We start from the raw sequence: 17,918 nt of genomic DNA on the forward strand, positions 1-17,918 counted from the left end.
AACAAAACAAAACAAAAAATGCCGAAAACCAGCGGTTGTGACGTGGGTGGGCAGAGGGGATCAACCAAGGTGGCATCTGGGTGTGTGGGGCCCCTTCCAACTGTCATGCCCTGGTATTTCCCCAGGTGGGTGCGCCCGGCCTCTCTTCAGTGGGTGGCCCAGGCTGGGGCTCTAGCAAGCGGGGAGGGGGGGTTCCTAGCAGGGAGCTGCTGTCAGCTGTCAATAAACAGCAGAAAACAGAGCTGCCTGGCTCACTTCTTGGGGACGTGTGTTGGGGAGAATGGGGGTCTAGCTTGTTCCTGGCAGTGAGGAGTCACCAAGAGGGCCACACTGCAGGGCTGATGAGAGGAGCCCTTTTGGGACCCCTCCCCAACCTTCCACCAGCTGCTGGTGCCTGGGCCCACCAGCCTTCTTGGGTGGCCTCTCCGTCACCCCACAGACTGTCCCCAGTCACAGCCACAGTCTGTGCAGCTTTTATTTCAATCAGGAAGTAATCAAATCTATATACAGTCTAAAAACAGTAGAAAAGGTGAGTAAAAAGGCCCACAGTCCACCTGGGGTGGGGATGGGATGTGGGCCGGGCGAGCATCACACCTGGCACCCAGAGAGAAGGGCTGGGCACTGTCTTGGCTGCGACGATCACAAGGCCAAGCAGAGGGAGGCTCACCGTGCACAGGGCAGGAAGGGCACTGTTTAGCAGGGTGAACCTGCCCACCTGTCCCCGCAGGGCAGGCAGACACACCCCCCTCCCCAAGACCCCTCCTGTGGTCAGCCTGGCAGGGACTGGCCTGGGAGGTTGCAGAGGAAGCCAAGATGGCTCTGCATTCGGTCAGCACGTCCAAACCTGCAGAGGAAAGGCTCTGGTTCAGGTGATCCTTTGGCCATGCTGCTATGTCCCCACCACCCGCCACATGCACCTGCCCTTCCAGTGCCAGCTGCCCGGGGCTTCTAGCTCCTCTGCCCCCACCCCCTGCCCCCGGCGCACAGCGCCCCGGGAAGGCCTGAGCCCAGGCCCTGACCTTCACAGTGCTATCCACAGCGCCCGAGAAGAGCCGGCCCCGTGACACGGCCAGTGCGGTCACGCTGCCTTGGTGGCGCAGCAGGGTCTGCGTGCAGATCATGTTGTCCATACTCCAGACCTGGGGGCATGTGGAGTGTGAGCGCCCAGCCGGGCCCAGCCGCCCGCCCACAGCCCCCCACCACCCCAGCGCTAGGCCAGTACGCACCCTGAGCGAGCGGTCATAGGATGCGCTGAAGACTTTGGTTTGGTCTGGCGTGGAGATGACTGCCAGAGCGTACACTGTGCCCACGTGGCCTGTCAGGGTCCGCACCTGCTCCTTGGACTCGATGTCCCATACCTGCGGGAGTGGTGCAGGCAGGTCAGGGCCACAGGCTGGGGGGGGCGGGGGGGACAGGGACCCAGATGGAGGCCCAGCCTGGGCGTTTGCCTTACATGGATGAGGTTCTCGTAGGTGCCACAGACGATGTGGTGATTCGTCACTGCAATAGAGTAGACGCTGCCGCCAGAGGTCTGCAGGACATGGATGCAGTCGAGGGTCCGGATATCCCAGATCTGTGGACAAGCTCAGGCTACTTGGTCCTAGGCCAGGCACCTCAGCCCCAGGGCCTCCAAGGCTTTGGACACAGCCCACCCATCCCCTGGGAGCAGCCCACCCATCCCTTGGGAAGGATGTGAGGGTCTCCCTGCCCCAGCAGTGAGGAGACAGTGGAGGAGGAGCCCCCCGGGGTCAGGTCGGGGTGGTCCTGGCACCGGAAAGAGCACACAGGCCCACCTTGATTGTCTGGTAGGAGCCACTGTACAGGTAGCTCTGGGCGGCCACCAGGGCCCGGACCCAGTGGTTGAGCCCTGTGAGCTCCTTCTTTAGCTTCAGTTCAGTGCCCACGATGTCCCAGACCTGCAGGGGCAGCCGTGAGTGTGGGCACGGGGGCAGGCAGCCAGCCCCACAATGCCCCGCGCGCAGACACATGGTACCCTGCCCAACCTTGATGGCCTTCAGGGAGCCGCTGAAGAGCATGTTGTGTGAGGAGACCAGCGTGCACACCGGGTTGTCGTGGGCCCGGATGGTGTTTACCTTCTGCAGGTTCTGGATGTCCCACACCTGGCAAGGAGGACAGAAAGCCTCAGGCCCCAGCGAGGTGGCAGGTCTGGCTCCCCAGAGTGCACCCGCCTGCCGCAGCCCCACTCACGATGATGGTACAGTCCGCGGAGCCGCTGTACAGCTTGCACCTGTGGGAGCGGAGCCGCGGGGTCAGGGCGGCAGAAGCCGCCATCCTCACGACGCTGCCCTGCCTGGCCAAAGGAGCAGCCGCTGCGAGGACCCGGCAGCTCAGGGCAGCACCAGGGCTGCCCCCGCTCCCTCAGATTTCCTGTCTCAGCGAGGGAAACTTGGGAGTAGAAGCCCGGCCCCCTACCGCCTGCCTGGCAGTTGTCCGACAGCAAGCTGGGAGGTAATGGCCCCTGTGAGCGCTGCTGGCCGGCAAGCCGCTGCGTTCTGGGAGCGCGGTTCTGTCTCTTCATCTCTCACGCTCGTGTCCATAACATAGAGCCTCATGACAGGAGACAGGAGGGAAGGTCTAGAAGGGGCTATCCTGGGGGTGAGGGGGTAGCGGTGGTCCTGTTCCTGAGCTGCGCCCAAGGCTCTGGCTACATGCCAGTGAGTGGTCGCTGAGCTCCTGCCTCTGCTCTGTTCTCTGCTGCCCGAGGCACCCCAGGGCCGGGGCTACACCTCCTAAACGTACTTCTAGAGAGCGAGAGGACCCATGTGCCACCAGCCCTGCTTGAAGGTGAGGGTGCCCCACAGGAGAAGTAGACACAGCCCCATGAGGACACACGTGACCACACAGGCTCGGCTCCTGGCCCAGACGGTGGCAGCACGGAGTCTTCCGTCCCTGGCTCTGCCTGAGCACCATGGCCACACTCACCCTTGGATGCACAGGGCCAACACGATGCCGTCGTGGCCCTCAAGGGTCTTCTGACACTTGTAGGTGGTACATGTGTCCCACACCTGCAGAGACCAGCATGCGGGTGGGTCCCAGCGGGGTCAGCCCCATGCCAGGGGGCAGCACGGTGGGAATGGGGATGGTAGGTGTACTTAGGGAAAGCCCTGCCCACAGGCAGGCCAGAGCTGGCAGGGGTTGCACGCATGCCTACCCTTAAGGCAAGACCCCACTCACCTTGATGGTCTTGTCAGAGGAGCCGCTGAACAGCAGGTCCCCCATGGAGTAGACACAGAGACACCAGACTGGGCCCTGGTGGCCCACGAAGGTTCCTTTGCACTTGAAGATCTGCTGCGGGTCATAGGCTGCAGAGATGCGAGGAGCCAGTGAGGGCCTGGCGGCGCTCAGGGACAGCGGAGGGAGCAGCCCCGGGCCTGTACTCACATCCTAGGATGCCCATGTTCAGCCGCGCGTTGATGTGGGACAGCTCATCCTGCCAAGGCCAAGAGTGAAGGGCATGCTGGCTGTGGCTCTGTGGGCCGCCTGCCCCCAGGCCGGGCCCAGGGCCGGGGCACAAGCTGTGCAGCAGCAGCCTTCCCCAGCAAAGACACCTAACTCCTGCCAGGGCCCAAGCTGAGGGGCGGTCCTGTGGTCCTGCGGACCCGCCCCAGGCACTTGGCCCCGCCCCTGCGGGAAACCCCGCCCCCACACGTGGCCCCCGCCCCACACGTGGCCCTCGTAGGCGCTCACGTTCAACATGGAGGCGTCCCTCCGGAATTCCATGAGGTCTTCACTGAGCTTGCTCTGGTTTTCATCTAGGACATCTGAGTGGCCAGAAAGACGGTGTCAGGGAGCAGGAGGAGAGGCCGCAACCCCGCCTCTCTGGGACCTGGCCTCACCGAACTTGAGCTCCAGGCTCTTCTCCAGCTGGTCAATCTTCTCGGAGAGCTTGCCCAGCATGGAGCGCAGGAAGGCAATCTCCTGGTCTTTCTGGGCCAGCGCCACGTGCATCTCGTGGAAGCGGTCGTCTGTCTGCTGCAGGAACTCCTTCAGGCCCTCAAAGCGGCAAGTCTCCAGGTGCGTCTCATAGGTGTCCTGGTTCCCGATGAAGGTGCACCTGGAGGGACAGGATGGCTGCCCTGCCCACCCACGCACTGGCCTGTCTGGTTGGGCCCTCCCCCACTCCCCATACCCCAGGATGTCTGTTCAGTCCCACTTCTCTGCCACAGTCCTCCCCACGCTGGCTGCCTGCCCATGCCTGCCTGCCCATGTGTCCTGCAACCGCTCAGCACCTCGCAGGCCGCTTTACAAGGAATTGTCACTTTGCTACTAATCAGAGTTCTTCAAGGGCTCGCCCACAGCCTCTGCCAGCCTCCCAGACCTGCCTCTTCTCCGGCCCGCCACACTCGTCTCTCCTCTCCACCCATGTTGGCCCCCACACAGCTCCTGGGCTCCCATGCACACATGTAGGAGTCCGCAGGGCCATCCCTGCCCCTACCCCAGGCTCCCCGACCGCTGCAAGCCCTCTGTGCTCCGGGGGGGGGGGGGGGGGGGGGGGGGGGGGGCTCAGGGCTCTCCTTCACCGCACCTGTACCTCAGTTTGTAATTACAGGGATGGTGGTGTGGCTCCCGCTAGGGTCCGTCTCTCTGGGACCCTGGCTGTCTCCCCAGCGCTCAGCACACAAGTGGATCTCAACAAAGGTTTGCTGAAGGAGGGACTGTGAATGCCAGCCCCCCCCACCTCCCACCGTCCTGCCTCCCGGCCCCCAGCCCGGGGCACCCCCCCCCCCACCGCAGCCCGCCCCACCCACTCACCCGTACTTGGAGTGGGGACACTTGATGTGCTCACACTCCTTCAGGTGGGCCTCCAGGTTCATCTTGAGGAGGGGTGGGCAGCTGGGGTTGTTGGGGCATCGCACAGGCCGGTAGTCGCAGCTGCCCTCGTGGTCCCTGTGGGGGCAGGATACGGGGGTGGGGTTGAGGGGGTTGATGCCCAGTGGCCCATGCTCTGCGCCCCTGGGTGGGAGGGCCGAGGGCCGAGGGGATCACTTACTTGCGAGCACTGAGCTTGATGGTGAAGGGGCACCCTCGGGGATCCACCTCAAAGACGGGGGGCTTCCCACTCCCTGCCGCCCGGCAGCCGTGCCTACAGTGGATGAAGAGCTCCCCAATCTGTTCAGCGACCGCGATGTTGTTCACCACCACCGTGAGCTTGGCGTGGTCCACGGGGCACTTCTCTGCAGAGGAAGACATGCTGACCCCACCCTCCGCCCCCAGCCCCTCCCTCCCCTGCCCCTGGCAGCTCTGCTGGGAACACAGGGGCCAGTCTGTTCTGGGGAGATGTCTCCCCCGGTGAACAGCTGGTGGGAAACTTAGTCCTGATGTGGCAGGCCTGGAACAATGCTAGGTGGACTGACCTCTGTCTGGGGAGAGCCCCCTCCCCCAACTCCCGGTCTACCTGCCCCACTGAGGTGCCTGGAACAGAAGTGCACAGCTGGGCCAGTCACTAAGCGTGACCACTGGGCGAGCAGGAGGGGACACTGCCTCTCGGCTGACTCAATCTGGGACAGGGCAGAGGGAGCGAGCCCCAAGGCTTGGGACGGTGAGGTGGGCAGCTCTTGCCAGAGACAGCAGCCCCTGCGCCCGGGGCCCCTGAGCTGTGGGTCTCACTGTTCTGTCTGCCCATGTGTGGATCCCAGCCCACGTGCAGCCAGGACTGCTGCTGGGGGCTGGACTTGGGAGAAGCCAGCATGTACCAGGGGCCCCACTGGTGCTGGGCGTGGGCCGGGACCTCCCTGGAGGGACACCCCCCTCACCGCCAAGCTGGGTAGTGAGGTAGTGGGGCCCAGGTCTAGAAGGGCCTTACCTGACTTCAGAGCGCATCGTCGACAGAACGTGTGCTGTGGAGACAACGGGTGGGCTTGGGCCATAACCACAGATTCGCCCCCACCCCCCGGTCTGTGTCGCCTGCAGGGGCACCTGCTGGGCGGCCATACTAGGCGTGGAACAGAGGCCAAGGCTGCACAGCAGAGGGGCCAGCGTCCTGCCTGAGCCTCGTGATGGTGACAGGTCAGGAAGGACCAGGCTGGGCAGGCCAGGGCAACCTTACCCCGCACGTGGTAATCACAGGGTCCTTGAACACACCACAGCAAAGCTGACAGCAGAGCTTCACTGAGGGCTGCTCAGCAAATACCAGCGGCTCCTAGAACCGGGCCGGGCAGGGTGAGCAAATGCTGGCGTGGGAGGGAACAGGGGGTGCCCAACAAGGGCCTGCTGAGGCCTGGGGCTGGGCCTGAGCTCGAGAGCCCCGGCTCGGGTTATCAGCATGTCTTATCCACCTACGATGGGAACCAAGAAGGGACCCCACGCGGGCTCCACTCTCACTCCCCAGAGCTGGTCTCAGGTAGCCCCGGGGCTGGGAAGTGGGAAGAATGGGCCTGGGGGCTAGGCCAGATCACCCCCTCCCACCAGGCCCCGGGATGGGGGGGGACGGTGCCACTGCCACTGCCACCCACCATGTCACGAGGGGCCACCCCGCTGTGGCGGACACACCTACCGGTTCCTCCTCCTCCTCGGGCAGTGAGAACGTGGAGCGCAGGGACATGCTGGACTCAGAGTGCAGAGAGCGGACGGAGATGGCCGAGTCGGAGCGGCGAGGCGTGCTGATGGGGGGCTGCGGGACACGGGAGCGGGTGGCCCGTCAGCCAGCGGGCAGGGCAGAGCCCCCTGGTCCTGGCGGGCGCTCCCTTGTCCCCGCAGGGCCACTGCGTGTGCCCGGGAAGCCCGTGTGGTGCCCAGGCCCCCGGCCTGCCCGGCGGTCCTGGCCCTGTTGCTGGGCCACCCGTGCACGTCTGCCAACTTTCTTTGTGTAAATGGAGAGACTTCCTGCTATTCAATTCCAGGAGGACACGCTCGCCTGGCCTGCTTCCTGCTTCCCGTGAGGGAGTGTGGGCTGCACACGGGGCGCCTCCACCAGCCAGGCCGGGGCTGGCCTCACCTCCCGGATGGCTATAGAAAGGGATGGCTGGCGGGAGGCTTCAGGGCTCTGGGTCCCCTGGGGCTTGGATGCCCATCTGGCTTCCCTAGCCAGGTGCACTAGGCCAGGCTGATGAGGCTCCCAGGGAAGGCAGAGATGCCCCCCTGCCCCCCGAACCCTGGCTGAGATGCTGGAAGCAGGAAGCGGGGCCACGGGGGCTGTCTCCGCCTGAGCCACTGAGGGGGAGGATCTGGGGGAGCACCGCGTAGGGGTGGCTTTCCCTCTCCCTTCTTGGCCTAGAGCCCCCAGGGGAGACCCTGTAAGAGTAGCTGCTCCCCTCTGTCCTCTTCTCCCACTCAGAAGCCTCCTTCACAAACCACAGACCTCCTGCCTCCACACCCAGCCACGGCCTGGTGGCGCCTGTCCAGACCTCTCTGGGAGGCAGGGAAAACCCCCTCCCTGCCAGCCACAGGTGAGTCGGACGTCATGCACACGGAGGCAGGCAGAACCAGAGGGAGATGTATCTGCTTCGTGCTTCGAGAAGGCCTCGTGTGCTGCCTAGCACACAGCACGTTCAAATAACTAAAAGCTCTGGTTTTGCTCATGTTAAATTGGAAATAAGGCCTGGCAGCCCAGCAGGTGAAGACTTGGGGTCCAAGGGGCTGGGAGGGAAGGAGAACCAGCTGGAGTTGGTCAGGCAGACACTGGTGAGGTCTCACCGAGGGAAAGAAGAAAGCAAGACCAGGGACAGGTGAGTGGCGGAAGGGCCTGAACCAGCCCTGGGCCCAGGGCAGGTCCTCCCCTCCCTCAGTGGGCCCAGGGCTCCGACAGGCAGAGAACAGCCGTGGTGACCCTTGCCACATGGTCTGGGCACTAACAGCAAGCCCAATGCTGCCCCGACTCCCTTCCTCACCCTGGCTCTCCCATAGGCTTCCCATGCCCCACTCGGGCTGCCCACCCTCCAGTCACCTGCTTGGGCCTCCTACCTCCACTAGGCAGCCCACCCACTCATTCTCTACTCAACAGTAGAGGCAGCTTTAAACACGAAAACCTGGGGCGCCTGAGTGGCTCAGTGAGTTAAGCCGCTGCCTTCGGCTCAGGTCATGATCTCAGGGTCCTGGGATCGAGTCCCACATCGGACTCTCTGCTCAGCAGGGAGCCTGCTTCCTCCTCTCTCTCTGTCTGCCTCTCTGCCTGCTTGTGGTCTCTCTCTGTCAAATAAATAAATAAAATCTTTAAAATAAATAAAATAAAATAAACACGAAAACCTGATCTCGTGACAACTTTCCATGGCTCCCAGGGCTCCAGCCTGTGGGCCCTGCACAATCTGGCCTAGTTGCCCTTTTTAGCCGCTTGTCCCACGCAGGCCAGCCGTGGGTGCTGAGGCCTTAGGGTGTCCGGACACACCAGCCCTCAGCCTCCCCAGCCTACTGTACCCGACAGACCTTAGCTCGGGGACTGCCTCCTAGCTGAGCCTTCCCCTTCAGCTGGGACTTGGCCGTTGAGAAGGACGACAAAGCAGGAGGCTGTGGGGAGAGGTGGTCACAGACCTACCAGGCTGTCCTCCTCATCCCGCGGGGAGTAGGCGAGGCTGCTGGAGGAGGACGGCGTCCGGCGGTGCTGTTTGTATGTGCTGGTCCCATCAGCTGTCAAGAAAAGAGGGTGGGGATGCAACGAGTGTTGGCCGGGGGAGCACGCACAGCCCGTTGTGGTGGGAGGTGGGCCCCCTGGACAGATGGGCCCAGCAGGGGTTAGGGGTGCTGAACCCAACATGGAGCTAGTCCTCTCCAGGAGGTCTCCTTGCCTCCACGCACTCCCACCATCTCCTCCTCAACCTGAGGGCTACTGGACTGGGGCTGGGCTGGTGGGCAGCACTGTCCCCAGCAGGGGGCTATGTAGGGCAAGGTCAAGAGCGTGAGCTGGCGCGAGTGCCTAGCTAAGAGCCCTAGGAGCCCAAGAAGGGAGCAGCCCCCAAGACTCAGATCCCTGGGCAGGCTGAACAGAGGGTGGGGGGCTCTTCTCTCTGCCTATGCCAGCTCCCGCACCCAGCCCAATCCTGGGGTCACCCTGCACCCGGTGGAGGCACGAGGCCAGCACCTGAGTGATCATACCCATGGCCACTTGCTGAGAGCTTGGATATGGTCTGCTTTGGCACTCGAGGAAACCCTGCTGGGGGTGGAGGGCTCTGAGAGCCTCACGAAGGGGAAAACGGAGGGACAGAGAGGTCTGAGGCCCCTTGGCTGGTGTGTGGTGGGGACAGGGAGACAGCCCACTGTTGGGGTCCACGGAGCTTCCATTTGTTCCCCTGGCCAGATCCTGGAACCAGCCTTGGGCCTTCTCAGAGCACTCCGTCGAAGGTATTGGTGAGGGGTCCACGTGGGAGCCCGAAAACCTTCCTCACAGGCCCTGCAGGCACCAGCCTCAGGTCCCAGCCAGACCCAGACATCATAGGCAGCCCCAAAGACTTGGGGTCATGGTTCGGGCTTTGAGCAGCGGCTGTGTGACTAGGCCTCAGTTTCCCTATCTGTAACGTGAGGGGGCCAGGTGAAGCCACTATTCACGCCCAGCTCTGACCCATCTCCTCCACAGGGGGACTAGATGGTGGGGCAAGAGCCTGGGAGCTGGGGATGCCAGGCCAGGGAACTGGGCTGCTTCTGAAAAGGGCTGAGGCGTTCAGGAGAGCCCCTTGGGTGGTGGCATGAGAGAGGACATTCACTTCTTTTTTCCAGAAGAGAACACTGAAGCAGAAAAGGCACTTTTAGAGCATCTGGCTGGGTCACCCGTGGCAAAGGAGCTGGTGTGAGCACAGGCACCCCCGTGCCGGAGTGAAGCCCCAGAAAGCTGAGACTCCAGCGACAGAGCGAGGAGTAGCACACGGAACCGGCAGAAGGACACACACTGTCTGAAGTCTGCCAGGCCCCATCAGAAGGGGCCACACCCCCCCAACCCATTCCCCCGCCCCCCGGGGACTCGGGAACGTTAGCTCCTGAGGACCTTGAACACAGCCGGGCAGTGGGACCTGGCTGCAGAAAGGACCCCCGTGAGTACTTGTCGCCCACCCGTGCCCCCTGTGCTCCCCAGCCCTGGCCTTTTGGGGGGCTGCTAGAAGCCTGGGGCGGGGATGACCTGGGGCTCACTAGAACAAGGGAAGGATGGGTGGGGGTGCTAGGGAAGTCTGGGCAGCCCCTCCCCAAATAGGGAACAGAGAAGGCCCTGGGGAAGGGGCGGGGATGGCAGTGTGGAGGAGGAGCCAGGAACTGGCCTGCGGACTCCAGCCCACTCCCCAGCATCAGGCCCCCCACTTCTGCCCCTGCAGGACCCTGGCTGGCAGGAGTCTGGGGCGCCCAGGTTCTGCACAGCCCAGGCAGGCCTGGGTTTGCAGGCTCACCTTTCGTGATGGTGGTGACGGCCGAAAAGGCAGGCCCAAAGGTCGTTTCCATTCTGGTCTGGAGGGAGAATACAGGAGACTTGGCACCGAGCCCCAGAGAGAACGGGGACGCACACAGGAGTGCGCACGGACAGACTCTCCTGCCGATGTTCCCGTGTGCGTGGGTGCGTACACAGGGACACATCACCAGTACGCCCACCCGGCCCTCCCACAGGCCCCCCGGGTGGGGAGGGGACAGCTCTGGAAGCTGGGGGGCCCAGAGCCATGAGATCTGCTCTTACCGTGGCTGTGGCGTCTGCGGCGGGAAGGTCGGCAGGCCCCCCCGAGAAGCGGTTGTAGCGGGCCTTCTTGCCGGAGCTCATGCTCTAGAGGGATCTAGGGTCCTCTGGCCGCGTCTCCTGCTGGGGGGCGGGGGGCACGAGGGAGGGGCTTCAGAGATGGTGGCCTCAGGCCCTGTCAGACGCCCTGCTCTGGCTGGTCCACGATGGGCACACTGGCCTCTCCGCCACTAGGCTCGACAGGAGGACAGGCACCGGCTGAGTGGGCAAAGTCCCTTCCCCTCCCTCCCGCCTGCCCCAGGTGTGCACAGCCCTGAGGGAGGAAGGAGGCCCTCCTCCTTCCTGGGTGGAGGCAGGCGGGGGCAGGTACTTCACCTTCCTTCAAGGCCTAACCCTGTAGAAAAGCCACCAGCTCCGTCCCAGAGGTGGAGAGCCCTCAAGGTGCTCCGTCTGGCCCTCTGGGTCAGAAAGCGAGTGTCCGGCGGCCACGGCCGGTTGGTGGTGTGGCACACAGGGTGGGATCAAGCCCCATGACCCTTTCTTGTCAGGGTAGGTGCGACCAGTCTGCTGCGGGGAAGGACAGCGGCCATGCCCCAAGAGCCTGTCAGTGACGCACCTGGGGCCCGGCACTCCGCCTCACCACACAGGTCAAGCAGGAGCAGGAGGTGAGAGCCCTGACTCCTGAGCTTGGGTAGGCCCCCTACTCTGGAAACAGGGGCTACCCTCTGATGCCCCAGCTCAGGACTTGGGCTGAGATGGCAGGGAGAAGGCACAGGGGGACTCCTCCTGGCCTCTGAGAACTGCTCCCCCAACAACACACACATACACCCGCAGAGGGGCCTGCCTGGGCCCCCGGAGCACTAGCTGCTAGAGCCACCTAGAATGCGGGTCGGCTAGGGAAAGCTGCTCCTTCGCAGGGGCAGTGCCCACCTCCTCAGGGCCCCTCCCAGTGTCAGGGTCTCCTGCTGTGGCCCCCAGTCAGCTGTAGCCACCCCAGCTTCGAGGCAGGCACCTCCCAAAGGAGGAGTGCCACACACCAGGCACCCAAGTGCTCTCTACCCTGGGAAACCAGCGAGCAGCACACCCCCTTGCCACACCAGAGGTTCATCACCCACCACCCAGCTCGGCAGTCGGAACCGGACTCAGCAGGTCCTGAGGAGGTCTGCTGGTCTTGCTCCTGTGGGGTGGGAGGGGTGTGGCAGGCTGGGCCCACGCTGCGATTCGATGCTGAGCCTCCCGCCCTGTGGGAGCAGGCAAGAGACACACTCTGTGCCTACCCAGTATATGTAAAGCCCGGGGCTGGCTCCAGCATCTTTTCTGCTGGGCCGCAGGGCCCGGCCCAGCTCCCTGACATACACATGCCAGAGCCACTCAGTGGCCCTCCAAGTCCACGGGGAGGGGCTGGCCCTCTAGCCTTGCATCCCCACACTGTGCTCCGGAGCTCTCTGTCGCTGCCTGCCCTGCCCCCACTGCCTCCTCTTTCTCCCGCCTGCCCCTTCAGGTGTCACCTGCGATGCCAGCCTCCTGGTCATCTGGACTCAGGCCTCCATGAGATAGTGGTCAGCCAGAGCTGGCCCAGCCAGAAAGCACGAACACCCCCCCCACCGCCCCGGGTCATCACAGTGCCCAACGGGGGTCTGGCTAGATAGAGGGACCCAAGAGGTTGGCCAAAGCCTCGCCCTCCTACCCACCACGCCCCCTGCTAGGAGGGATTCAGGGGACTTGGCTGTGTGTCCCAGACCAGGCTGTCCAGTGGCTTGTCCTCTTGGGGGCAGGGGGGAGAAGCAAGGTTCCTGGGAGTGGGCGGTATCAGGCCCTTGGATGGACGTGGGAATATGGCCTGTCCATATGCCCCACCTCCAGTGGCCCTGCTGTCTCCAAGCTAAGCAGGAAATCACGGGAGCCACCGTGGCTGGGGTAAGGTCCAGACAGCTCGAGGAGCGCTGGGACTCATCTCTCGGGAAGCCCGAGGTCTGCTCCAGCTTTAGCACCACGGGGCGTCCTGAGAGGAGGGGGGTGCTCACAGGGAGGCGGCCGGCCCACACTGACCTGGATTTCACAGCCCATCTGCCCCCTCTGCTGCACGCTCCCGAGGCCCAGAGGCAGCAGCTGGGAGCACCCACGGTCCAGGCAGCCGGGGACCCCAGAAGGGACTCCCCCATGGGACTGCAGCTAGGCCACCAGCCCCTGTGGGGCCTGCATGCCCGTCGCTGTGGTCTGAGAGAGCGGGCGTCTGGCGCTCCCTTGCTCCGAAGTGAAGTAAACAGAAAGGCACGCAGGGCCACATGCAAATCAGCTGGAAAGTCCCCTGACAGCCAGCAGCGGCCCTGGCCGCAGACACACGGCAGGACATACAGGCCTGGCTCAGGCACAAAGCTGAGCGAGGAAAGAGGGAGGGAGCCGCTTTCCCGTTTACATGGGTTGGCATACGGCCCCCGCCCGGGACCCTGGGTGGGCGGGACCCCGGCTGCAGGCCACGGCCCTCAGCAAATGTGTGCCTCAGACTGCAAGGATCAGATCCTACAACCGTGGGATTGAGCAAGATGCCTGAGCTTCCAGCCCTGCTCCCCAGGGTCTGCATTTTGCAAGAGCCTTCCCCTGGCATCATCCAGCTCTGTAAGCCCAAAGCCTGGAGACACAACAGCACAGCTCCTCACCCCCCTGGCCGGGCCCAGCAGTGCTTCGGGGTGTGCCCAGCCCCCTGGGGGATAGGCCTCCTCACCACTCCCCATCAGTCCCCCCGCCAGCAGGCGGACAGGGTGCTGTGAACTAGAGAACCGGACTGGCCCAACCTGGGAAAAGCTGTGGGCTCGGCCTGCCAGGCACAGCTGGGGTCGGAGGAGGGTGAGATAGGCTGTCCATTCCCCGCAGCTGTCCTCCCCTCCCCAGTGGAGTCCCCACTCTGCCTGTTCCAGGTGCCTCAGCAGAGCCCAGGGGAGGGACCCGAGGATTCCATCTCTTAAATTTTAAATCCGAAGACCCCAGGTCCTGCTAGAGATGGGTCTGCCCACGTCAGGTACGACTGGTGGGACAGGTAAGGCTCAGTGCCCATGGGCTCTGAGGGTCAGTGCAGAATCAGCATCCCTGCAGCCTCTTGCTTGAACCCACTGTCAAGGCCCAGGGATCTTTGTCCACCCACGTCCACATCCAAAGGGTTTCTGGGGCCCTGGGGTGCGCTCCCTGCCCGACAAGGAACTAGAGATGCACCTATCATGCCCTGGCCCCAGGACTTCCCCACCCCAGATCCTCCTTGGGAAGGCCCTTCCACCAGCCCGCTTCTCTGGGCAGGCCAGCTCCCTGGGGAAACCCTCTCCAGCCCATCCCCTGGACAGAAGCCAATGGCATCGCCTGAGTCCTTACCCTTGGGAATGTGGGAACCAGGCCCCCCAGTTTGGTCCGTGCAGCTGGCAGCCAATGGAGGGGGCAGTGCATGCTGTCAGTGAGGGAATGGGGGGAGGGTGGCCACAAGCAGGTCCCACTGGGGCCAAGCCCCACCTTGAGCCCCCCCACATGGCCCCAGGCAGTGGGTGTGGTGGGCTCTCCTGAACAGCCCTGCTGAGCCAGCCAGGGGGTAGGCGCACCCCAAAAACCCCGTCAGGCCACACAGTTGGTGGTGACTCCTCCAGGGGGAACACTGGGGGCTCAGGACACCTCAGCCCTGCCTGGCACGGCACCGTGGGTGGCCAGCTGGACTACAGCCAGAGCTCCAGGGCCAGCCCCTTGTATCACCCACGGACCACCCAGCCCCTGGGTCAGCTCCTGCCTGGGCCCCTGGACCCAAGCCCAAGCTGGGCTGCCAAATCCTATAGAAACAGGCCGGGTTGCCATAGCAAAGCCCCATACGCTTCCCCAGCTGTTCCTGGATGTCCCCTTAGCACGGCTTTTCCATCCTAAACAGGCAGGGTGTGATGTCAGGGATCCCCTCGGCATCTCCGCAGGCCCATTTGAGGCCTCTCCGGCCTCCCTTCCCTCCCAGTAGGCGGCCTGGGCCTCTGCCCTCACCCACCATCCCAGCCTCTGTACCCACTGTCCTAATCCACAGTGGCCTCAAGGTTGCCGGACTGGACAGCTCCTGGGTCCTCAGCCCTCCACCTTGCCTCTCACCTTGCCTACCCCGGTCCAGCCTCTCTGGCACCCACAGGCCCTTCTGTGGGAGGGAGAACATCCCTCCTTTAACCCCCAACTCAGCCAGGGGACTCCCTTTGCCTCCCCACCCGCTCCCTGGTGCCAGACTCATCTTCTGTGCTTTCTTTCCCATACAGAGAGGCCTCTGCATGGGGGAAGTCCCCTCTGTACGACTCCTGGAGAAAGGGGCTGGCCAGGTCCAGAGCAGGGAGAGAGCATTCTCGGAAAGGGTGGTTTTGGTCCTATCACAGCACCTGGCTGTGGGGGCCACTAGTCCCTCACACCACGGAGCCCAAGACATGCTTCCCATCTGTGCCCCTGCAGACAAAGTTGGGCCAGACCCTGAGTTGGAGGGAGGGTGTGGGCAGGTAAAAGTGGCCCCCATAACCAGGTGCATTCCTCTCACCATCCCCCCGCCCCTGGCCACGAGTCTAAACCTATGGGGACCAGTCCTGGGCCTCTGCTGGAGAGCCAAGCGGCCAGCAGTGCTTCAGGCCCAGGCTACGGCTCCAGGCCACCCTGACTCTTCCTCACCACGCCCCATGTGGTTTCTGTCTCCCCGCCTTCCTCTTTCTGCTTCCCTGTAGAAGCTGTGGCGTGTATACAAAGTCACAGGCCACAGCCTGGCCTGGACACGCACCAGCCACTCTCCGCCCGGTGCCCTGCCAGCTCATGGTGGGGCACCCCCACTCCTGCGTGGGTGCTCCTGGGCTTGGTTCACCCCCCAACTAGACTCCCAGACAGCAGGCCTCCCCCGCTAGGGATAGTCAAGCGCCAGGTCTGCCAGTGACATTAGCATCAATCCCGAGGGCCCCTTTTTCCCCTTGGTCTGGTCCACCTGATTCCATGCTCCTCCAGGGAGCAAGCAAATGCCTCTGCCGAAGGGCAAGAGCAGAGCACAGAGGACGCCGGGGGCATCTGTTGGAAGTGGAGGGTTTGGCAGGCCCCTCTACAGTAGCCCCTCCTGCATAAGCCAGCCCCAAATAGAGGAGCCCACCGTGCACTGAAGCCAGCCCCAGGCCAAGACGAGCTGCGGGGGAGGGGGCAGCCAAACCACTGCACCCAGGCTGCCGGGGGCCACCCAGCCAGTATGGGCCCTTACACCCCACCTCTCCCACTTCCCAAGTTGTGCGCTCCCAGTCCTGCGGCCTGGTTCACACCCACGGCAGGCAGCCCAGTCCCCAGGCTGGAGAGGGGGTGTGTGCCGACGTGAGTCTGACCTGGAGCTACGGGACCTGGGAGGAGAGACAGACAGAGGCTCGGGAGTACCAGTAAGCCCCATGCAACCTACCAGAGGCACTTTTCTAGGGTTTCTTGTCCCAGCTAGGTCAATGCTTCAGACTCTGACCTGTTGCACCCGTTTCCAGAGATATTGTCACACACAGCCGCAGTGGGGGTTACTCGGAAGGAGGACCTCTCCCCCTTCTCAGCCGGTTACCTCCCTCATCCAGGCCGCCCATACCCCATTCCCCTCAGCGGGCGTTTCTGATGTCCGGGAAATAGGGCAGCAATACCCTATAGGAGCCACAGGACACAGGGACTGGGGATTCCATGGAGAAACGTGAATGCCCAGAGCAACTCAAGTAGGGATCTACGACAGAGAGGTAGTGTCTGCTACACAGGCCTTCAAGGAGGGTGTGTGGGAAGGGAGAGGCTCAAACAGAAGGAATGAGGAAGAGAGGCCACATGCTTGGCAAAGGCCAGGGGGTGAGAAGCCCCAAGGAGAGGGACCCTGTGCGTATGTGGGGAGGGGTCTGTGAGATGGAGAGAAGGGCGGACAGATGGTTTGGGCAGCCTGGAGCTCTAAGCAAGGGAGGCAGCAAAGTAAAGGGTGTGTTGGGGGGGAGGGTCTCCAACCCTATTCTCCACCCCTCTCTTTCCAAAGCAGGGTGGGATCCAGCAGAACTGCAGACTCAGCCCCAGCTGGATGTGCAAGTGGATCAAGACATCGAGAGCCAGACCCAGTGAGCGGTGGGAGCCTCCTCTCCCAGCCCACTCTCCTCTACATGCCCTCCAGCCTCCTCACTCTCGGGCTTCCCCACTGAACCCTAGTTCTTCCTCCACACACAACCAGGGACTCTTTACTAGACTTCGGCCTGCTGCTGGATCTCCTGCGTACAACCCCTGCACCGCATCCCAGCCTAGAATCCGGGACTCGCCTTTCACCCCTGCCAGCACTCACTGGCGCACCAAGCCCTTTCTAACCCCGGGGTCCCTTGCACATCTTGCTCCTTCGGCCAGGCGTGCTCTTCCAGCAACTTCGCAAGCCAGGCTGCTTGCTGGAGGCACCTCCCCCTCACCAAGCCACTCAGGAGCGCCCAGCACTCCCTCTCGGCGTCCTGCTCCTTTAAAAGCGCCCATCGCAAGTCCCTCGGGCTCCTGTGGGTACTGTCCATCGCTCCCCGCTCCGGATCCTCGGGTCTCGAGCGGGGTTGGGGGGGAAGACTCTGTCCCCCAGGAGACGTTGGGCAAGGTCTGGAAGCGTTTCGGGTGGTCACGAAGGGGGTGGGGGAGGTGACCCTGTCTAGTGGGTGGAGAGCAGGAAGGCAGCTCAACATCCACCAGAGCTCCGCGGAGAAGGCTCGGCGCGAAGTGTCAACAGCGGCCGGGCTGAGCAAAGCCGCCGCAGAGGAAGCGCCCACGAGAACCGGGTCCCGGCGGCGCTCCCCGGACGCAGGAAGCGGGAATGAAGGAGGAAGGGGAGAACGGAGCGGCCGAGCTAACCACAGACAGACGCGCAGACCCCGGCCCCCGTCAGCCCCGCCCCCCCAGGCCCGATCCCTCCGCGGACCCCGGCGCGCCCACCGCGCGGCCCCGAGGCGCGAGCCCCAGGCCGGGCGCGCCGCGCGGACACTCACCCGCCCGCGGCCGCCCGGGAGCGGCAGCGCCACCCTCCCGCTTCATCGTGCTCCCGCGGCCGCCAGCCGGGAAAGGGACGGGAGGCGCGAGCCGAAGGCGCTAGTGCGCGGCGCCCGCCGGGACTTGTAGTTCTAGGGTTCTCAATGCCCGGCGAGCTGCATCACGCGCCGCTCCTCAGAAACTACGACTTCCGGCGGCTCCGACGTCGCAGGGAGGTATTGGCAGCTTTAGAATCACTCTATGTTGCAGGTCGGAGTCTGACTGGCTGTTCGTGGCTGTCGCTCACGATGATGTTCGATGGCCCGTTGCAAAAGGGGGAAGTTTCGCGCGTCGG

At 63.8% G+C, this 17,918-nt stretch overlaps 1 protein-coding gene across 8 annotated transcripts; it reads right to left on the reverse strand.

The window, feature by feature from the left end:
* Window positions 1-457: 457 nt before the first annotated feature.
* On the reverse strand, window positions 458-17,875 carry TRAF7 (TNF receptor associated factor 7). 8 transcript variants are annotated; one of them, XM_082713476.1, is made up of 22 exons: window positions 17,584-17,720; window positions 11,716-11,841; window positions 10,604-10,720; window positions 10,323-10,380; window positions 8,489-8,580; window positions 6,515-6,631; window positions 6,068-6,160; window positions 5,825-5,858; window positions 5,012-5,195; window positions 4,780-4,908; window positions 3,858-4,075; window positions 3,709-3,782; window positions 3,403-3,451; window positions 3,196-3,323; window positions 2,944-3,026; window positions 2,209-2,248; window positions 2,004-2,120; window positions 1,794-1,916; window positions 1,454-1,573; window positions 1,227-1,358; window positions 1,020-1,139; window positions 458-844 (listed from the first exon to the last, which is right to left on the reverse strand). In XM_082713476.1, the coding sequence occupies exons 3-22, from the start codon at window positions 10,682-10,684 to the stop codon at window positions 830-832; spliced, it is 2,007 nt and encodes a 668-aa protein (XP_082569602.1). In that variant the 5' UTR covers window positions 10,685-10,720; window positions 11,716-11,841; window positions 17,584-17,720; the 3' UTR covers window positions 458-829. The 8 variants fall into 8 exon arrangements, with proteins under 8 accessions (XP_082569602.1, XP_082569598.1, XP_082569599.1 ...); XM_082713472.1 differs by having other exon boundaries at window positions 4,774-4,908; XM_082713473.1 differs by lacking the exon at window positions 17,584-17,720 and adding an exon at window positions 12,650-12,851 and having other exon boundaries at window positions 4,774-4,908.
* Window positions 17,876-17,918: the final 43 nt, after the last annotated feature.

Source organism: Mustela nivalis (genome assembly GCF_964662115.1).
Source record: "Mustela nivalis genome assembly, chromosome: 19".
In the NCBI taxonomy this organism is placed as follows: Eukaryota; Metazoa; Chordata; class Mammalia; order Carnivora; family Mustelidae; genus Mustela; species Mustela nivalis.

Bases quoted from the DNA above. Each gene is read 5' to 3' on its own strand.
- TRAF7 (XM_082713471.1), bottom strand. From the start codon at position 10,684: ATGAGCTCCGGCAAGAAGGCCCGCTACAACCGCTTCTCGGGGGGGCCT. The intron at 3,324-3,402 runs GTGAGTACAGGC...GCATCTCTGCAG, and splicing joins GAACATGGGCATCCTAGGAT to CCTATGACCCGCAGCAGATC. The intron at 1,359-1,453 runs GTAAGGCAAACG...CCACTCCCGCAG, and splicing joins CCTACGAGAACCTCATCCAT to GTATGGGACATCGAGTCCAA.